At 50.3% G+C, this 21,098-nt stretch overlaps 5 protein-coding genes across 5 annotated transcripts; 3 read left to right on the forward strand and 2 right to left on the reverse strand.

Annotated features, from left to right (window-relative positions):
- Nucleotides 1-67: 67 nt before the first annotated feature.
- Nucleotides 68-1,974, reverse strand: BBA_06409 (flavin-containing amine oxidasedehydrogenase; the record flags this gene model as incomplete). The annotated part of the gene is made up of 5 exons (XM_008601506.1): nt 68-106; nt 404-424; nt 476-1,642; nt 1,695-1,850; nt 1,912-1,974. 5 exons carry the CDS (start codon nt 1,972-1,974, stop codon nt 68-70), a joined length of 1,446 nt encoding a protein of 481 aa, XP_008599728.1.
- Nucleotides 1,975-2,939: 965 nt separating this feature from the next.
- BBA_06410 (ubiquitin interaction domain-containing protein) lies at nt 2,940-5,114 on the forward strand (the record flags this gene model as incomplete). Its single annotated transcript, XM_008601507.1, has 9 exons — nt 2,940-3,467; nt 3,533-3,712; nt 3,785-3,960; nt 4,018-4,055; nt 4,131-4,204; nt 4,262-4,322; nt 4,396-4,541; nt 4,615-4,826; nt 4,907-5,114. The coding sequence occupies 9 exons, from the start codon at nt 2,940-2,942 to the stop codon at nt 5,112-5,114; spliced, it is 1,623 nt and encodes a 540-aa protein (XP_008599729.1).
- A 9,541-nt stretch (nt 5,115-14,655) lies between these two features.
- Nucleotides 14,656-16,065, forward strand: BBA_06411 (Gti1/Pac2 family protein; the record flags this gene model as incomplete). Its single annotated transcript, XM_008601508.1, has 1 exon — nt 14,656-16,065. One exon carries the CDS (start codon nt 14,656-14,658, stop codon nt 16,063-16,065), a length of 1,410 nt encoding a protein of 469 aa, XP_008599730.1.
- A 731-nt stretch (nt 16,066-16,796) lies between these two features.
- Nucleotides 16,797-17,989, forward strand: BBA_06412 (CDP-alcohol phosphatidyltransferase; the record flags this gene model as incomplete). The annotated part of the gene is made up of 4 exons (XM_008601509.1): nt 16,797-16,972; nt 17,088-17,482; nt 17,578-17,824; nt 17,884-17,989. The coding sequence occupies 4 exons, from the start codon at nt 16,797-16,799 to the stop codon at nt 17,987-17,989; spliced, it is 924 nt and encodes a 307-aa protein (XP_008599731.1).
- Nucleotides 17,990-18,245: 256 nt separating this feature from the next.
- On the reverse strand, nt 18,246-20,386 carry BBA_06413 (glucose inhibited division protein A; the record flags this gene model as incomplete). The annotated part of the gene is made up of 3 exons (XM_008601510.1): nt 18,246-19,889; nt 19,961-20,225; nt 20,292-20,386. 3 exons carry the CDS (start codon nt 20,384-20,386, stop codon nt 18,246-18,248), a joined length of 2,004 nt encoding a protein of 667 aa, XP_008599732.1.
- Between the last annotated feature and the right edge of the window lie 712 nt (nt 20,387-21,098).

Raw genomic sequence — 21,098 nt, forward strand, 5'->3', positions numbered from 1 at the left:
CTTTCTTTGGGAATTCTTTATGTCCCGTTGATGCATGCCTCTGCTCAAATGGGTACTGGACTCATCCTTATTTGAAGATAAGATCTGCCGCGTGGTGACTGAGACACTGGGTTAATGAACTTATAATTACAGACGGTTGCATGTAATGAACGAAAGACAAGCTATTTTCTAGGACAGTTATCTTTCCGAAACCGAATTTCACCTATTGTCAACCTATGCAGACTGATTTTACCAGGTCGTCTCCTTACCGCGAGTCTTGATTTCCATTCCGTCTTTTATTTTCCTGCCGAGAGAAGCTAACCCCATGTGAAAGAAGTAAATACTTAGAGAAAAAGTCCGTAGCGAAATCATCGAATCGATCATAATCAGCGCCTAACCGATATGCCGCGGCAACGCCACTCACGCAGGCTACTTCGTGCATATTCTAGACATTGTAGGTTAGACGAGAAACATTGACCATATTGATCAGACTTACAACCAACGTCCATGATCCGGCGAAGTAGGTGCTGCTCCTGCCTTGAATGAACATCATATTTGGAACAAGTCGTAGGTAATGGATCCAGCGATGCCCCAGCTGATGCCACCAATTTTTCGCAATAACTTGACTCTCATCAATCTTGTCGATAGTCCAGAGATCTCTTCGTTCTTTGTTCAGAAATATTGTTTGGTACACCGGTTTTGGTGTGCTTTCATTGCTGGCTTGGCATTTCCGAAACTGGTGCTGGTAATTGCTGCAGTTGAATGACATTTCAATCAGCTTTGGGTTGCTGTCGTAGGTGTAAGTATAGTACATCGGTCGAAATCCGGTGTCTGAGTTTGATTCGGCCGGATTTGAGAAAGCAATTTGCTTTCTTTGTGCTTCTGATGTTGGTTCAGCGCAGAGATCCTCCTTGAAACGTGTTTCGTAATGCTCGTTGAAATAGGAGCTGTCTGTATGTGTGACGGTAATATCATCATAGAAAGCTGCACCACCCAGAACAAACTTTTCTCGCCAAGTCGCCGTCTTGCCTAAAATCCGAAGTGTCTCGTCCGCGAGGGAACAAAAGACAACCTTGTCAAAGCTCTCCTCTCTGCTTTCCTTCGAGCGTGTATTTCTTAGCTTCAGAACGACATTATTCTTCGACCTAGATACTGTCTCCTGAACTTCGGTTTCCAAGGCGAAAGAGACTCCCTTGGCCGTCAGATCCTCCCGCCACGCCGAATAGAAGCCATGAAGCTTGTCAAATGTGTACATAGTAGGCAAATTTGGTAGCAAAGTCTCTGAATCATAGTCCCATAGTTTCATATTTGGGTCATTAAAGAGACGTTCCACAATGCCAGATGGTACTGACGCAGTTTGATTTCCAGTACCCAGGAATAAGGCAATGAGAGGATATACCATCTTGTCGCCAAAGTCCTTGTTGAACAAGAATACTCTGAGCATCACGGAAATGGGCACTATGCCCAACACAGGTAGACTCCATTTGATGACCTTGAGAAATGTGCCAAATCGTTTGATATCGGACGAAAACTGCTTGACTAGGCGACTTGGAAAGCAGTTGGTCCAGAAGCGATCCTTCCCTTTCCCGAAGGAAACCTGAAGGCGAACCTCCTCTGGTGGATGGTCATATTGTCGGAAGAAGTTGAAAGTGTGTTTGAAGATCTTGGAATATGTAAGCAAAGAGCGCACTGAATGATAAACGTGCTTGACCTACAGCTGAGCCGCCCTGAACGCCATTGTTCATCCACGAAGCGCCATATTGCTGGACATCGAGAGCAATTGAAGTTGCTTGACCACCTACCACCGCCTCTTTCTCTATCAACACGACTTTGAATCTATCGGGGTGGCTTGCAAGTGTTGCCGCACATGCCTAGCGCGGCGGCGTTAGCTTTCTATGTTGCTCGAGGGCATTACGACGGCCAAAAACTCACCATACCCGCAGCACCACCGCCAACGATGGCAACGTGTTGCCGTTTACCAGTATATTGAGACATTTTGTTTACTCTTTCGTACTAACCACAGGACGAGAGTCGCATGGCTTTAGCAGTCGAGGCCACCTAACCTTTATGGTGGCACATCGATGGCTAGCTAAACCACGTTGACCGTGGATCGCCCAATCGACACGTCATGGAAGCCGCTGCGCCAAAGACTAGTCGGCCGACATCAAATGACAAGACACAGGCGCCACATCCGGCAGAGTCCCGGAACAGAAAAGGCAATTCGTCGAGATGACGGTAGCAGTGACCAATTAAACCAGATAAGGGGGATCTCAGAGACAGCAAATAAGTGCTGACGAGCGCCAGTGTACAACCATTGCTTGCATGGCAGACGCGAGCTATATCGTGAGCATCTGACAGGAAACATAGCATCGAGTATGCCAGATCAAAACTCGTTCTGGGTAGAATCTGGAATAGAAACAACGTCACACGGCCTTTGGTCGGCACGAATTCTGGTACTGATTGCTAGTGTGATCACCTACCGCTCACTCGCGCCCACAAACGCCACTGTGAGAAATTGCCCAACCTTGACATACTTTTAGAGAGAGAATGATACTGTGTAATCATGATAACACTCGTGCTCTCGCAGCTGCATGTGTAGAAGTGTTTCGGGATTTTAATAGCTCGTTTCGGGTTCGTCTCGTAGGGAGTTGTTTGTAGTGCCATGGCCGACAGCTGAATGCACTGGTCACTTTTGCCATCTGAAACAGAATGTTGGGTAACGCGCGTGACGTCAATTTTTCTACTACATTGCGCTCCCAGTATGGTTAATATCGACTCGGTCTTTCACTCAAGCGTTCAAGGTCGACAATCTGTCGGGCGCAAGGGCTCACAGGGTCCGGTCATCACGTGCGCGTCTTCACGCTTCATGGGCCGTGCAGTCTTTGCTGCTGGCATTAAATATTGTCTTTTGCTTTGGAGAGGAATATTTGCGCCGTCTTGGCTCTCATCCGATATTAATAATGACAGAAAAGGAAGTTATTACACTCGATAGCGATTCCGACGAAGATGAGGACTTGCGCCGCGCTATTCAGCTGTCACTTCAAGACCAAATTCAGATGAACGACGCGGCTGCGGATGCCTCCTCGGATGCCGGAACTTCCGCGCCCGCGAATCATGCCACATTCGCTGGTATGCTCCTGAATCGGAAAGAAATGGAAGAGTCACGGTTGAATCGACTTGGAAAGCGGCGCCGAAATTCTATCGAAGGTAGCACCCAGGAGCCTGACATGAAGAGGTTGACATCACAGCGTTCTGAACGAGCAGAAAGCTCGCAACCGCGATACCTCCAAGGAACTGTGCGACGCACATGGACCCGAGGGTATCCTAAAACTTCCGATGATATCACTGTTGAAGAAATTTTACAAAAGGATGACCTTCAACTTGCTCTACTGTCCTCTTTCCAGTGGGACGAAGAGTGGCTTCTATCCAAGCTCAATGCCAGCAAAACACGTATACTGCTCCTTGCTTTCGCAGCGAGCGAAGAACAGGTAATGTGCCAGATTTTCCGGGGTTGATCAAAGCTGTCATCAAGCTGACTTGTGGCTGTGAACAGAAACAATTGATGAGGGGTAATGTGCCCAAGAACATCAGATTTTGCTTCCCGCCAATGAACGGTCCAGGATCGATGCATTCCAAGCTACAGTTCTTGAAATTCCCCAAATACCTCAGATTAGTGATCCCGTCAGGAAATCTGGTGCCCTATGACTGGGGCGAAACTGGAGTGATGGAGAATGTCTGTGCCTTTCCATTAAATCGGCGGTACTTTGATCGCAGAACATCAACTAATGGATTTATATGATCGCAGATGGTATTTCTCATCGATTTACCCCGTTTGGAAGCTAGCGGTAACCGCACAATGACTGTCTTTGGGGAGAATGTGGCCAGGTTCCTAAAAGCATCTGGCGTAGATGAGGCCATGGTTGAGAGCATCGCAAACTACGATTTTTCCGCAACAGCAAACCTCGGGTTTGTTTACTCCATGTATGTAACCACCAGGACATGCGTTTCTTTTTATTTTGCTGTCCTAACTAAGTCTAGACCAGGAGGTCACATGGGGGAGGCTCTCCGTCAGGTCGGTGAGTGGTGCTTGCCCCTCCCTCCCTCTGGAAGGCATGTACAATGTGCTGACGACAAATTCTCTCTATTCTCAGGTTATTGTGGCTTGGGAGCGACTGTAAGGGGTCTCGGCCTGGCTACGGACACACCTATTGAAGTCGACCTGGCTGTCAGTAGCCCCCCAGCTCGTCGTACTGCATACTCCCAGGTCTAACTCGTTGTCTAGTGTGCGTCGCTTGGTTCCATCAATTACGACCTCATCAACGCGGTATATAATGCCTGTCAAGGTAAGCCACTCACCAGCCACCCTACTTGCTCGTTCACTCAGCTTCTTTTGCCTGGCTAACGTGCATCTGTCAGGGGACGATGGCATGCAAGAGTACAACGCGCGCGTCGGCCGGAAGCTTAAAGACAAAGGGACACGACCCACGGGAAGGCTCCGGGATCAGTTCCGAATATACTTCCCAACCGATCGGACTGTTTCTGAGAGTAAAGGCGGACGACAAGTGAGGCAGCCCGAGTCAAATTGAGCAAGCCGGGTGTGCCCTGCGAGTGTCGATCCATGCTAACATATTTTAGTCTGCCGGGACTATTTGCGTCCAGGCAAAGTGGTGGAGGGCGCCAAGTTTTCCGAAGGAACTTGTTCGTGACTGCGTCAATAACAGGGACGGGCTTTTGATGCATAGCAAGATTATCTTGGTGCGTAGGCCAGCAGCAGCGGAATTGATTGGTCAAACACCAGCCATGGGATGGGCCTACATTGGCAGCGCCAATCTTTCAGAGAGTGCTTGGTAAGTATAGCCAGTTTGGCACGCGTCCATTGAAAAGCAAATGCCGTGCATTTGCCCTGTTCTAACGGTCAGTACAACAGGGGCCGCGTAGTCAAGGATAGAGGCACGGGGAGTGCCAAGATGAGCTGTCGTAACTGGGAATGCGGTGTAGTTGTACCAGTACATGGAAATCCTGGTAATGGATGCGACATTACCATCTTCTCGGGAGTGGTTCCCGTTCCCATGATGGTTCCCGGTCGCCCGTACAAGGACAGTGACGAGCCTTGGTTCTTTCTTGGTGGCCAGTAGCTACTCATGTGTACCAAGATACTTCCAAGAGAACCGTGTTTATATGAACATGATGGAGAGGAAGCACTTGCAATCGTGAAACTGCAGCAGCATCAATGGCAACAGTTGCCAACCCAAACCCGATCACATGCACGTCGCCGTTTGTTGTTACGTTTCAGCCCGACCAGTATTCTTGCATTGCATGGCAGCATGTAAGCCAGTCAGTGTTCTAGCTCAGCTTGGAATAGTATTGTTTCGCTTGTGGAAATATTCACTCCATGGATCGGGGCACTTGACACCGAGGACGCGGCGGAGGCCAGCTGCAAGCCACTGGCTGGGCTTTTGATGAAGCGTCTCACCCATTGAGAAGCAGCTACAAGAGATTTGCGAAGCGCAATGCAGAAAAAAAACAAGGAAGCGAAATCTCCGACCGTGCCCAGAGTGGGACAGCGGCGTGGCTGCCACGTAGTACATACGTGTTAGTACACACAGGTCCTCTAGAGGGGGGTGTATGGAAGTGCGTGTTGGCATCTCGGCAATCCCAGGTCGATGGTTCAAACTATTCAAACATTTGGAGGGCCTGCTGTCCCTTTCTTACGTACGATCTCTGTTCATGATGAATAAGATGCAAAAAAGCAGCATTGATGAGTGGTAATAATATGGGCTGATTATGCGACGGCTGAGCTCCCTTGAGAGACATCCCTGTGAAGAGATGCTTGCCACCCGCGTCCTTGCATATCTGCAAGAGCACTGATCCCTGTCTCTGGGGCGCCACCTCCAGGCTCCGGGGCTCGTCTTGTTCGTGTGCATGCCCTGCCGCTCTGGTTTTACCAATTTGGGTACGGGGAAAGCGGCTCAACACGCCGCTTAGCTCCCGGGCTGGATATAGGCTACTGCCGGCACGAAGATTGGCTGCCTTGCAGCGTGCTCACGTCATGGTGTATGAAAGAGACCTTACTGATATTAGCAGCAAACTATGGCATCGTCAATGCCACACACGACGTGATCAACAGATGAATCGCTCACCGGTATACTATCAAAGTACTGTTTATGACAGTAACAATTATGGCTTGGGAAAAGCTTAGAAATCGGTCAAATGAGGGTCACTTGAGAATTCTTCATCATTCTTCTTCGCTGGCCTTAAATCGCCGTGAGGTAACACTCCGGCCGAGACAGTCCGTCGGTCCGGGACAGGAACTGGGGCAGCAGTGGATAACTCGTTCATTGAGTTTCGGGGGATAGCCAGGAGTGTTTCTCCCTGGTGTTTCTCCCTATGGTTGAGCGACGTATGTAGTTTGGGAACCGGTGATCGGGAAAGCCGTTTCCGCACGAAAATTTTCAGACAGAATTGACGAGGCCAACGGCTCGGCCACCAAGTTTGACAGGCAGTAGCAGCAAAAGTGCAATGAAGAAGACAGATTCGTTTGCTGCATTGACAAGGGCAGGTTCGAAAACAAAAAGGATAGGCTGCATTGAGCACGGATGTGCAGCGTCGGAGTCGCCGTAATGGGCTGGAGCCGTTGGGTTCTCGTAATCTGAAAGACCTGCCAGAGTCGGCCTCGGCCCGCGAAATACAAGGTCCCGGGTGTTCGCTGCTATACGGATACTTGTTGCTGTAAAAACAAAATTGAGCCTCAAAAAATTCATGGCCCAATGACGCTGCGATCATGAATGGTGCCACGCATGCACAAGCAATCAAACCAGCTCACTGGGAAGCTGCTGCTCAGTGCTCAGATGGGATCGGGGAGTTTTGTCAAATGGATCCCAGCTAAACACTGGGCATGTTGCAGATCATGTCACGGACGGCGCAGATGCAGCAAGTTTCGGCGGACATGCCAGCCAAGGCGTTCTTTGAGGTAGACAGATTGCAGCTGGCAAAGCTGCATCTACAGTGGGTGGCACTAATAAGTACCTATTGGCCCCTCTCCAGATAGCGGTTCTGTGAGTACCTAAATAGCAGCCGCTGGCCTTAAAAAGGCAGCTACAGCACGCCGCTTTAATTTTGCCGAGGGTTAGGTTTCGTAGTTCTGGCTTAAAGTAGCATTGTTTTGGTGTTCCCTTGTATGCGCCTCGGTAAGAAGCTTGAATGATGTATCAAAGCTTTCTATCCGTAGTCCCGATGTCATTGTAATACGTCCTGCCGTGCCCTGGTGTTTTGGTGTCAGTGTCCCTACCCGTCACACGGTGTATGAAAGAGACCCTATCAGCAGCAAATGACGGCATCGTCCATGCTACACGCTACACTGGCGAGAAGTACTCAGTGAGAGAAGAGAGAGCGGCATGTTCCGCCCCAAAACCCACTTGGTCTCATGCAAACATGCATATTAGCGCCGCGGCATAACCACTCATGAGGCATTAAGGACCTATTGCCGCACCTATCATTGGGCGGCTCTCCAAGCACTGCTGTTTTGGGGACCCCAATGCCATCTTCCGGAGACAGTGCACGCGGGACGAACATGTTGCCCTCTATGAGCGGGGACCAAGAATGTGGGTGTTGGGTGGTTACGGTCGAGGATGGGTCGATGCAGTGGGGGAAAAATCCCCCGGCCTGCTGTGTTCAGCTTTTCTCTGCACACGATTGAGGGGGACCCCAACATGAGCAACTTTTCTTTCCCTTACCAGTACAATGGCGCAGACTAGTTATTCATGCATTTTGGGCTTGGAGCTGGCAGATGGTCAAAGGCGATGGTCTCTTGATAGTATCAATCATCCCACTTCATTAATGCGGTACGCAACCCGGGCGGGGTAATACGAATTTGCCCAGGAAGTTTTTTCTACGATTCGAATTCGCTCAAGCAGGTGGCCTATGCCTTCCGGGAGAAATTATTCCATCGGGCCCAGAGATGCAGCGTATGAGTTAAGCTCGCTGGCTGTTTACTGTTGAGGGGATCTCTTGCCCGCAAGCTTGATTGCTCGGAACTGCAACGCAAGTTGCGGAATGCAGTATTTGCTATTCCGGGTCTCTCTCTAAAAAAACAGCCTAAAAGAGTATTTGCTTGCGCCCTCTGTTTAATTGTTCAAAATACTCAATTTGTTGATGTATCACTTTTTGGTGGACAGATTACCCGGTGTCATGTTGTATCTCGATCGCCGGCACCCCTACCGACGGGGCCACTATACACCTTATCGGACAATTCATGTTCTCCGTACGATAATACAAGACAGGTCACTCATAATAGTTAATTAATAGCGGCAAGCATGGCAAATATTCAGTAGTGCTGATCAGGTTGGTGCCCAAGCGGGTCACATTTGGCCTTCGATGAGACAAAGTTAGGCTATCACGACATCAAGCCAAGGCACCGGCAGTGTAACTCCTGGTAGTGAAAATATGCAGCTTGGGATGAATGTGGTGCGTGAAGTTTGGGTTTTTGGCTGGTAGTTCGCCCTTGGTAGTGCATTCGCCCTGGAACCATCCGATGGCAACGTCTGTCAGACAGATTTGAAGACACCACGCACGAGTCAAAACTGGCAGCATGCGATATTGGGTTGGGCGAGGGGACCCGTGACGGCTGCCTACCCGGAGCCGCGCCGCGGTTATATCCAGTAATGCGCAGATTGAACTCGTCATGTGCATGATCGTATGCGCCGCATGCAGGATCAGATATGACGGGGGTCGCACAGAGACCCAGTGGCACACTGACAATACCAACAACAAAGACCCACGCGCAGTTGTGTCTTGGGGGAGGCTCAAGTGCGAGAGGCTGGATGAGGATGCTTGGCCCGAAGCAGCAGGCTTGATTGGGCTCCTACAACCCCCTGTAGCCGTAACTATTCGTACTACGTATAGGCGCCTGTGGCACCAATTTCGTGGACATCAACCTGGGCTAGCGCCGACAAAAAGGCCACGCAGGGTCGATTTTTCCCGGCACCTGCTATGCATCACCGTTCAGATAGATCTACGGCAGACTACTTTCCCCGATGAAGAAGTCGAATCAAATATTTACTGAAGATCCAGTACAACATCTCCCTGATTTCCGACATGACTCAACAGACATCAGGGCTCGGCGTATCTGGCGGTCATGTTCCGGGGGGGCGGGTGGATAGATGTGTGTTGGCGGAAGGAGACCCTCCGTTGCCTCAATTGTATCATACGAATAGATGCCTTCGATCAGTCGCCAGCATCCGAACAGGATTTTGACCAACTTGTGGCTGGCTGTATGTGGTTGCAGATCCGGCGACCCCGTTGCCCACATCCCAGTATTCCCAGAGCCCATGTTGATGGACCCATGGTTGCCATGCCATGCCCGCTCCAGCCAAGAGCTCTTCGGCAGCCGTGCGGTGCAGAGTGGTGAGAAAAAGGGGATTGTACGTAGCCCTGTCTAGCTGTGATATGGAGCCGGATGTCCCTTTTTGTTGGAGGAGCGGCCCCCCTTGTTCCCCTCCCCTCTGCTCCCACATTTGCAGCGCTGAACTTTGTTGAGTGGAGAAAAGGGCGTGAGAAGAGAGATTCGTGCTTGAGGGCGTCGATATTCAGAGGGTTGCCTGGTAGATACATGTAAGTAGAACTTTTGCCATGGGGTTTTGTTGGTGACCTAGAATTGTCCATGGCGACGACAAGACATGGTTAGATCTAGCCAACGACCATGACTAGTAAAGCCAATTCAACCAGTCGTATCCGTACTTCCGGCCTCTTTCCGGAGACATGCCATATTTTCAACATCTCCGTGCACGGTTGTCGATTCGTCTTTACATCTCCTTCCCTTCGATCCATCCCACTCCCCACTTGTTCGTGATTTCGTGTCTCCAAGCGTCGAGCTTGCCAAGGTCGACACCGTTCATGACACAACGGCTGCCTCGGGTTTTGGAAGCTTTGCTCGGCTGAATTAAACAACGAGATGCGAACAGCTTCCTCTCTGGCTAGCTCCTCGTCAATTGTCTCCTTGTCCTCCTAGCCTTGCGCCCTTATTACGCCCACCTCGGCAATTCCGTTGCGGGACAGACGCTTTCTCCTTGTTTGATTTGCTTAATTCCTCTAGATCGCAACCTGCCCTGTTTTAGAGCTTCCAATACCAGCATAACGCGGGTGCCACAGAGGGGTGGGCAACCCGCCCATGCCTTCTTATGGCCTGACATTTTACGGGGCACTTCCCGCCAGCCCGGTTCAACAAGTCGAGATTGACCTTGCTCGTCGCAGCTGCTTTCGTGCTCCGCGTTGCAAGAGCCCGCGCGATTGAACTAACTTACTGGTACTGATGCAAAACGCCCATATCCCTGTTTCCTTGCCTGGCACAATCTGGCTCGGCGTGCCGTAACTAGTCTTGTCACTCGACGGTCAAACTGTCTGCCGGCAAAGCAACTTGGTACTCCGTCGCGTTCGTACGAATACATGCCATTATTATTCATGTAAACCCCCTGCTCTGCGATACGTCTTGGACCTCGCGTACACGACCATGCAGTAGCGCCGTGAGCTAATGTAGCACCGTTGACAGGTGCGAGACATTGTACAGTTTGTCAGGCTTCAATGGAGCTTCGGGCCAAGACGACAATTAGGCCATCCCGCTCTGATGTACTAATATTGATGCCGACCCCTGGCTCCCGTATTCTTGGCCTTCAGGGCAAAGTTTCGTTTTTGACAAGCAAGCACATTGACAGCCAAGGCACAAAGTGTGCACGAGAATGCCGCCATCATAGTCATGCCCTACTCTGCTGGTGGAACCATGTCTTGGAGCACACGGCAGAGAGTGTGCGGAGAGGCCATGTGCCGGAATTGGAAACAAACCAAGACGAAGCTGCTCCTCATTCCCGGATTTATCGATTTTCATCATTGCATCAGAAGTGCGCGATGCTGACGGACAAGCCCTTTGAGGCGCTAGGCTGCACAAAGTAAATTGCGTAGAGTTGCACTTATTAGGAAATGGAAACGGTGCATTTCGACTAGGTGCATATATTCTCTCATGTCCTTGGATATGGTCTGTTCCTCGCTTCTTTCTTTTCTTGGATTCTCCCCTCACCATCTAGACTCGCAAGATGACCCGTGCGAACATAGAATTCAACACAGCAAGCAACCACGGTAGCGCAAACTATCGGCTAAATGATGGAGATAAAAGTAGGATTGGCTGCAAACACGACTTGCGTATTTAGTCAACAGCTATGGAGTGCCCAGGAACGGAGCAGCTATTTATTTACCTGGCTATGTTGCCCACTCCCTGGATGGAACATGCTTGGCTTCATACCATACGACCGCATGCGGCTCTTCCATATAAATAATCAGATCGCTTGCCTTGTGTCTTGTACCATCAAATCTTCGATGATGATGAGGAAGTCTTCAAATACCCAAGTTATCTTGGCCGTATTGTATGCAGGCAAGCAGGTCATCCAGACCCTGCCATCCACTGCGGGCACGCATTGGCTGATCGCTCTTGGAGAGCCTTGGCTCTTTGCTAGTGGACGCCCCTGTATCCACCACATATGTATTTCCTTGGATTTTTAGCGAGCGGGCCCCTCCATCAGCTCGCTCTCGCGTATTTGCTACGGTGCTGCACGCGTGGTAAAATTATTATCAGAAGTTGTGACGCTGCCAAAGCTGCCCGATTCCAATTGAATAGCAGTGTAGGTGGTCTGGGAATGGCCTCTGGATGTGCTTCTGGAGTGAATTTAGCATATTACATCTCGTAAGAAATCTTGAGCCCCGGGTACTCGGTAACTGATGGATATCGTCATCGGCGAACCAGTGCTAGCTGACCGTGACAATCCGGCTATTAAGTTGATCGACATGCAGATGGGAAGTGCATCCTATTTACCGGCGATTGATTTCGGGCACAAGGGGCGTGTGGCTGTCTCTGCTACGTGTGCTTCGCTCTCTGCATACAGCTGACCACCAGCCGTGCTCTGCTAGCTCGTTGGGCCTTGCGATCTGTCTTACATCTCGTTTGGCACAATAGAGTTTGATCTTGCTTTGCTTGTGCCTGTGGGAAGGCACACGATCACAGAATCCGTAGCACGAGGCAAGATAGAGTCGATGCTTTGCGTAGCCTTTACAGCCTGTGTTGCAAGGCGCGCCATGGCCAAGCGGAAACGGTCACGGGGATGAGGATGACAAACGCACATACCTAATCACCAACTCGTTCTAACCCGCATGGGAGACCTCTGCGAATAGTGGGCAGTCCGCAGTCCCGAGGCAGCATCTCAATGACGGGCTCTTTTAGCAAGTGTCAGAGGCTACTACTTCGGATCCGGTGCACACATCTCTGCAATGGCGACACTTGCTTGCCCACCAGACCTACAGCGCATCATTTTTCAATTCCTTGCAAGCCGAGATGAGCAGCGGTAGCTGTAGGTAACTAGAGTTAGTTAGTCACGCACTAAAGCTGTCCGCGTCGACGCCACGATCCACACCCCTGTTGTCGCTCCCAAATCGGCCCATTGCGCCACGCTGGTCTATGTTGAACTTGAACCCTAGTTCAGTCGCCGTCGTCTGCCAACTGCATAGTTACATACTGAGTACACGTAGGTAAAAGGGCGCAATGCTGCGACCTCTCTGGCATGCAGCCGAGGATTGACCAGGGCTGCCCGGCTGTCGCGCTCCCTGTTGTTCTTGACCTCTACGTCCTAGTGTCCTTGCAATTTTGTGTTAGTCACGTCAGGCAAATCGGCCAGCCTCTGTAATCAAACGAGTGTGTAGCTTTTATACTTGGCAGAGCACTGCAGAACCAGTGATATATGATAATCACAGCCGACTGCTTCAAGCTGAGCGGCCTTGCTCTGCTCTCGACATGGCCAGCCCAGTGCCGGCTTGCTGTTTTCGGTCGTCATCAAGACGTGAATTGCGACGCCAACCGCACACTATGACAAAGTAGGTACAGCGCTGGCGCACGCTACATGGCCCCTATGGTCCGTCTAGTCCAATACCATCGCCAGGATGCCTGTTCCCAGCATACCGAGTACCTGTCTCTGAACCACCAATGTTGCTACCCCTCTGTGCAGTCAGTCAATATTTGAACCTGACTTGTCTCTTTTGCTTGTTACTAGTTGGCTCGATGGGGCACTCGGGATGGTAAAGCTCGACATGGGCCTGGCTTTTCTTTTACTTAACTAGTAGATTGTTCCATGGACAACACCGAGGAGCCAGAATCGCATCCGCAATAGCGCAACGCCCAGTCTTCTCTCTCCACTTCGTCACTTGCGTCTAAGTCAACCCTCGGTCGCACCTGCCGAAAGCCCAACTGCGGCGCACGTAACTATTTATCATCAGTCATCGCTTCCTCCAGAAGGACACCATGCCCAACCTTGCAAATCCTTTTTGGTCGATGCTGCCTAGGTATGCACGCCCATGCGCTGACTAGACTAGCACAGCAGTATCCGTAGTTGCCATCTTGAGATCTCTCTACTGGTACATTCGGTTTTTTAAACTTACACCCCCCTATTCTCACTACACACCACATCATCTTCACCACCTTTCTCCTTCCCTGCTCTCTTATTAATCGCCATCTTCTTTCGCATCACTACAATAACTAGACGGAAGCGGATCCGTCAAGAGAAACTCGCCCCGCTAGATACCACCCCCAACACCCACCTTGATACGACGCTTCCAATAATGCCAGAGTCTTTAGCTCTTCCCTCTAAATGCCACCACAGTTGCAAGCAGTCACCCAAGATTATCCGCCTGGGTCAGCACTTTATTAGTCCTTGACAAGTTCTGCTCTCGCTAGTCTCTCGACCGTCTCCGGGTTGTGCATTAAAGCAAGCCTCTTGGCTCAGTCGCAATAGTCGAGTTACTACCAAGACGAACCAAAACTCGGGGCGCTTCTGTGCACAGCCCAATTTTGCTGCCAACGATTCGTCCTATACGGCTCTTTAAACTCTGGACCCCCATCGCCTCTAAATCTTGTCCTCTTCTAGACCGCACTTGGGCTTGTGCCCCCTCCCCCTTCTCCCACTGGACTCGGTCCAGGGCTCCCTTGTCATTTTGCCTAGCTTCCCATTTTGCTCATAAGCTCCTTAACACCCGCCGCCCGGAAGTTAAAACAAAGCCTTCCCCGCCACGGCTCGATCGAAGTTTACGAGTTTTTGAACTTACTTTCCTTATTACCTCTTCAACTTGTCAAGCCTTGCCAAGACGCCCGCCACTTATCATCACAGGCGCCCCGGTGGTGAATCATCAACTAGTTTCCTGGCTGTGACCACGCCCACTGCGGCTTATTGGTCCTCTACGCCTCTTCAGGCTCCTTCGCCCTCATCAGTCATACATACGTGTTTGCGGGCCAAGATAATCAAAAGGACGAGATAGCACGACGGGAGCACAAAAACATTTCGCCGCCGAATCCGCCAGCCTTCTCTATTCCAATCTTCTCCCTCCTTTGCCTTTCCACAAACCTCCTCAACTTCTACACAACACAATTTGAAGACCGACAGGCCATTCGTCTCTTCGACTCCTTATTTCTTCCTCTGTCTCTCCTCAAACTTTCTTCTCTTTGATTTGAACGTTCGAGCTGGCAACTGTGCCGTCGTGCCAATTCTCTGAAATCTAACTTTTCCAGCTTCTCAGCCCAAACTTTGATCATCTCGAGGCTGTTTGGCCATTCCCCAACCTAGCCTTGAAGAAGCTTCGTGCTAGTCACCAACCATGGAGAATCAATCAGCGCCATTGATCCCTACATTCGAGGGACACATCTCCAGTACCTTGGATGCTCTTGTGCTCTTCGAGTCATGCTTGGATGGCATCCTTAATCATGTCCCCCGCCGTCCTCATGACCGTGAGCGTCAAGATCTTATCAAAAGCGGTAATATCTTCGTCTACGAAGAGCATTCCTCTGGAATCAAGCGCTGGACAGATGGTGTCTCCTGGAGCCCAAGCCGAATCCTTGGCAACTTCTTGATCTACAGAGAGCTCGAGAAGCCCTTTCCTCCGGGCGAGAAGAAGCGAGCCCTGAAGAAGAGCAAGAAGTCGTCCTCACCTCAGGGAATCGTCAAATCCGAAACGATTTCCCATACAAATATGTCCTATGTCGCTGCAGGACTCGATCAATCCAGCAACAGCAAGGATCAGGAGCGCTCCTTGATCGGCTCACTCGTGGACTCGTACCCTTTCAAGCCCGATGGGCTGGTGAAGAAGACTATCAGCATTTCCTACCAGGGCGTCGCTCATCACATGGTGAGCTACTACAACGTCGATGATGTTACATCAGGCAAGCTTGTCACCCCAACGAATAGCATTATCACGCGAGGCGTCACTCCTCGGTCTGAACTCTTTCTCGCTCAAAACTTTCGAACTCCCATTGACGAGGTTGAGTATGCGGTAGCTGAACATACCGGGGCCGTGCCCGCCCAGTATGATCCCGACCACGGCTCAATCAACAATGGTAGTGGTGTCCTCCACCGTGCCATGATGCAAGGCAACCTACAGAACGCCATGAATAGTATTCATTCAAGCAGCTCGGGTTCTGCTTACATGTTTCCGCAACATTCTCCCACTACACAGAACGGCGGCTATCCAGGCCCTGTTGCGAACTCGGGTTTCCAGGCCGCCATGCCACAGCAAATGCCCTACGCAACCAACCCAGCGAGCAATTACTCTCTTGAACATGCCAGAGGCGAACGATTTTCTGTCACACCAACAGTTAACCATGAGTTTCCCCGTAATATGCCACCGGCCACATCTTCTAGACGTCCCTCGATATATGACGTGGCAAGTCATCATCCTTCAGACATGAGCGGCATGGCCTTTGGATCCAACAGTACCGACACTCGACCTTTGGCTAGCAACCCCTACCTTACCCATCAATCATACTATGTGCAACCTCAGCACCAAACTGCGGCGGCTACCCCACAAACTTCGACATTTCCAGTATCCCGTGCATTGAGGCTGGAGTCGGATGCGATCCATGCCGACGACAGCATCAACCACTCATACAACCTCGACGGTGCTTCGGGGGTCTGGGGTATCGAAAGTCTAGAGGGCGACTCTGACCATCAATACTACACTCAAAATAATGTCCATTGGACCAACGGGCCCAATTCTCTCCACCGATCATGATTGCGTTGGCATTTGTTTTATCGAGCATCCCTACCTGTTGCAGCATCTTGATCTACTACACTTTGCAAGGAACAACGTCTCTACACTCGCGGTCTCGCCTCTTTTCACAGGTGCACTTTATGGGTTTTATCTTTCCACATGTTCATATTGGTTTGTTATATCTTTTACTTGAAGTAGTCTGCGACCATTGTCTTCCTTCTTGGGTTGTTTTTAAGGCGCTTGGAAAAAAGGTAGCCGCGAGGCTCATGATACACATTCGGTTCAAATGTCGGCTGGGCAAGACGAACTCATCGGGCAACGGTTTGGCGTTCAGAGTTAATAGTCCTTTGAAGATACCACTATCAGCAATTTTGTTAAGAAGAGAACAGATACAGGAAATGCAACCCTATAATTCATCCACATGTACATGTGCGATTTCTGAATTGAATAATTTTGGACATGCAAATAAAAATTAAGACCATCCCCTAGAGACGCATGCTTAAAACGACTTGTTCATCAACAGGGATGTTGGACGGGACTCGTGCCTCTGGTGTGCCGTCTCCACTGCTGTGCCTGACGCTGCGACCGCGGTAGACTGCTTTTTCTCCCGCCTAAAGTTGTTTCGTGCAAGAGAAGGTCGCCACGGCTTCGAGCATATTGCCTCCCAACCCCGGAATACTTCGATTTCTACCCTACTGAGAACGCACAGCCGAGCGAGCGGTGGAGCCACAGTTATCGCAACAACTGTCGTTATGCTCTCCTCGCAAACCACATCAGCAGTCCTTGGTCGGGTGGCCTTGCGAAGGACGCTTCTCTTGCAAACACCGTCACGGCTGGCTTGCCCTACACGGGCGCTCTCCTTCTTTCCACGACCGCTTCGCCGTATCCAAAGTGGCCTCCTTGCGCCAAACTTGTACCGAGAAACCTCGTACGTGTGCATCAATGGCTAGCTGCCTGATCCTTATCAACCCTCTGCTTCATTACGCCGTCGCTTGTACCCAGGCGAACCCAGGTTCGTCGCTAACTTGCTTTTTTTAACACAGCTCCAAGTCTTTTGCATCGCGCAAATCGCAAGCTTCCATGCAACCAGACAACGAAACCCGAATACGCACGAGTACTGGGTCGACTTCCGAGGTCACGAAAGCATCCAATCCCTCGTCTAATCCGACTCTGCACGAAGACATATATACTTTGCCGAATATCCTCACCTTTTCCAGGCTGCTGGCGGCGCCGTTTATTGGATACTTTGTTTTGCACGATTCGCATGCTTGGGCGGCTGGAATGCTGACGTATGCTGGTGTGACCGATCTTCTGGACGGTTGGATTGCACGACGATGGAACCGCAAGACGGTTGTGGGAACGGTCATTGACCCAATGGCTGACAAAGTGCTCATGACGGTCTTGACAGTGTGTCTCGCTGTTAAGGGGGCGTTACCAGGTGCGTAGAAGCTGCATACGTCACCGTCGGCGCATTAGGGACTTGGCTCTCCGAGATGTGGCAGGAGCATCAATACTGACGACGTACGTGAATAGTTTGGGTGGCAAGCATCATTCTCGGTAGAGATGTCGGGCTCGGCATTGCGGCCATTTACTACCGCTGGATATCGCTTCCGCCCCCGAAAACCTTTGCACGATACTGGGACTTTTCCCTACCCTCTGCGGAGGTCCGTCCCACGACGATTAGCAAGTATAATACTTTTCTGCAGCTGGCCCTTGTCGGTGTGACAACCGCAGCGCCGCTCGTGCCGCTAGACTTGTCACAGGCTTTGATGATGATGCAGTACGTCGGCTTTTCCTTCAGTGTCCCGTGGTGTGCATCAGACTCACAGTGCGAAACAGATACGTTGTAGCGGCGACGACGATTTGGAGCGGCGCAAGTTATGTGTATACCAAAGATGCTGTCAAGATATTAAGCGCACCCAATAAGCAGAAACCCAAGCAATAATGTAAATGCCACTTAGAAGTCTTGGCGTTGGATTCGGTCATGATGGGGAATGGTATCAATTAATAGCGCTAGAAACTGCAGTCATACGATTCCTAACGGGCTTGGTTCAGCCAGGTTTTTAAAATCTCCGCATGTACACCAAGTCAATATCGCTGCATCGCGGCTTTCAAGGCTGGTATATATGCCAGTATATATGTCCTGGATTCGAGAACACGTTCAAATGTTTGTTCAGAGCGTCACATGATGGTGAGCCAACTTAAATATTTTCGGCAAAGGACGACTTTCGGTCGAAGCGACGCCGAACATATGCAAGCAATCGCAAACTACCCGAGGGCGTAACGCCTTCCACCCGGCGAGCTTGGGCGAGAGTTTCGGGGCGTGTGATTTTGAGGACTTCGCGCTCTGAAAGTGCGAGGCCCGGAACAGAGTCGTAGTCGAGATCCAAAGGCAGTTGAACTCCCTCATCATTCTTGAATTTGCCAATTGCAGCCTCGTGCATTCTGATGTATGGGGCATACGTTGCTTCCAGAACAACCCGCTCCCGAATTCGGGGCGGAAAGTCCATGATATCAGGAATAAGGGAGCCGAGACGCTCCAGGTCAATGCGTGTCTTGGCATTGGAGAGACGGACCAGATCGATGCCGCTGCGTCGGCTAGAGTCGCGCTTGGTATGAAAACCATGCTCTCTCCACTTCCCTGCCGAGAGAGAGACCGCCTCGAGGCTCCTTGTCAATCTGTTGATCTGATCCCTCTCCTCCGTGAAAACCTCCCAGCGGCGGTCCGTAACGACGCCCCATTTGCGGCCATTTTCGGTGAGTCGCAAGTCGGCATTATCAGCTCGTGTTGCCATGCGGAATTCACTTCGAGATGTGAACATGCGATAAGGCTCAGTCACTCCCTTGGTGATCAGGTCATCAACCATGATGCCAATGTACCCATCGGATCTCGACAGTGATACGCCGTGAAGACCTAGTGCCGCTCTTGCGGCATTCATCCCCGCAAGAATGCCTTGTCCAGCTGCCTCTTCGTAGCCAGTGGTGCCATTGATTTGACCGGCGAGGTAAAGCCCGCTGATGGCCTTGGTTTCCAACGTAGACTTCAGCCCACGGGGATCGATATAGTCGTACTCTACGCCATAGCCTGGCTGGAGCATCTTGACTTTTTCGAGGCCAACAATAGTTCTCAGCGCTTTTTCTTGTCCTTCAGGAGGGATCGTCATAGATAGACCATTCGGATAGATAACAGGGTCATCAAAGCCTTCAGGCTCGAGCCAGACAATATGCCTTTCCTTGTCAGCAAAACGGACTACTTTGGATTCCAGCGAAGGGCAGAATCTAGGGCCTTTGACAGATTCGCGGATATGAACTGTCTTATCCAAGTTGTCCCGTATCACATCATGTGTTGCATGGTTCGTATAGGTCATGCTGCAGGTAAGCTGATCTTGAACCACAACCCTGCTGTTCAAGTAGCTGAATGGGCTAGGTGGGCAGTCGCCATATTGCATTTCCAACACATTGAAGTTGATGCTCGACCTGGCTAATCGCGGGGGCGTTCCAGTCTTCAGGCGACCCAGCAGGAAGCCAGCATCTCGCAGAGACTTTCTCAACCCAATCGTCGCCGCTTCACCCAGCCGGCCGGCCGCGTATGTCTGTAGGCCGATATGGATCTCTCCGCCTAGAAATGTCCCCGTTGTTATAATAACTCGTTTCGTGGAAATGAACTCGCCAGAGTCGAGTCGAACGCCGGAAATAGCGGACTGATGCAAACTCGGTGCGGTCTCTTCTGTCGACAGCACGATATCGGATACAGAACCGAGTATTATAGAAAGATTCGGATAGGATTGAAGTTCCTCGCGCATGTGTTTCTGGTAGAGCTTTCGGTCTATTTGTGCACGCGGGCCCTAGACAAACAGAAACAAGTTAACCTGATGTTGGCTATCAATGTCAGGATACGCATTATGTCTCTACATACCCAGACTGCCGGTCCTTTACTTCGATTCAGCACATGGAACTGGACGCCAGCCTTATCGATTATGCGCCCGGCAAGGCCGTCAAGTGCATCGATTTCGCGGAGCATGGTACCCTTGCCAATGCCTCCGAAACTGGGGTTGCAGGAGCATGTACCGAGATTTTCAATCTTTGGAGTAACGAGCGCTGTTCTAGCTCCGGCTCGCGCTGCCGCGGCGCAGGCTTCAGCACCGGCATGGCCGCCTCCTATCACAATTACATCGAAGGTCCTACCGGCCTCCATCGTTAGCGACAAGCACAGTGGCTGGCCCTTCCAAGCAGCTGTTGCTACTCACCTAGCATCCTTGGAGACGGTCGCTAGATGCATGCGGTGACTCGTTTTTGATATAATGCTCCTTGCGCGCACATTGCGTCGCGCAATCGCATGCATGGTATTGATTGTAACTGCAAGAAAATCTTGTGCACGTCACAGCTTTCGTCACGTCACTTTTGGGAGTGCTTCTACCCCTAACGTCGGCCAGGGGAGTTTAGAACGAAACCCCCTGTCAATGGAATGGCTTGGCAGCGTTGATTCCTTCCTAATATAGTTAGCTTCCTTGTAGTCACACAGGTACACATTATTCTAAGCCGTAAGCAGGTCTAGAACTTACACTAGTACCCCTATCCTAGAAGATTAATCCTAGCTAGTTTACTCATAATAAGAAGTAGTTGTTAGAAACTTGGGCTACAGCCTACCTTTCCCTATATTTAGCCTGAGGCCACGAGGTGCTAAGGCGAATATATAGGTAACAAAATAAATAGCCTATAATAAAGTACCGAAGTTTAGCAGCTACCCAGATTTAATTAACTATCTATAAACTCATAATATATATCTATCTTAAATAATAGTAAGGTAAAACTTTAGTGATAGAATTATATCCTATATACTTAAGAAATTTTTTAAAATTTTCTACTAATCTCTATTCTCTATACCTTTCGCTAAATATAATATAGACACCTTAGTAAATAGGCCAGCTTTTTAATCATCTACTTAGATAAGCTAGGTATAGGCCTATATAGACTATACTATATAATATTATCTATATATTTAGATACCTTCTCTCTTTCTTCTTCTCCTTAAGAGAATTACTAATAATTAAGAT

The sequence above is a fragment of the Beauveria bassiana genome (assembly GCF_000280675.1).
Source record: "Beauveria bassiana ARSEF 2860 unplaced genomic scaffold BBA_S00018, whole genome shotgun sequence".
In the NCBI taxonomy this organism is placed as follows: Eukaryota; Fungi; Ascomycota; class Sordariomycetes; order Hypocreales; family Cordycipitaceae; genus Beauveria; species Beauveria bassiana.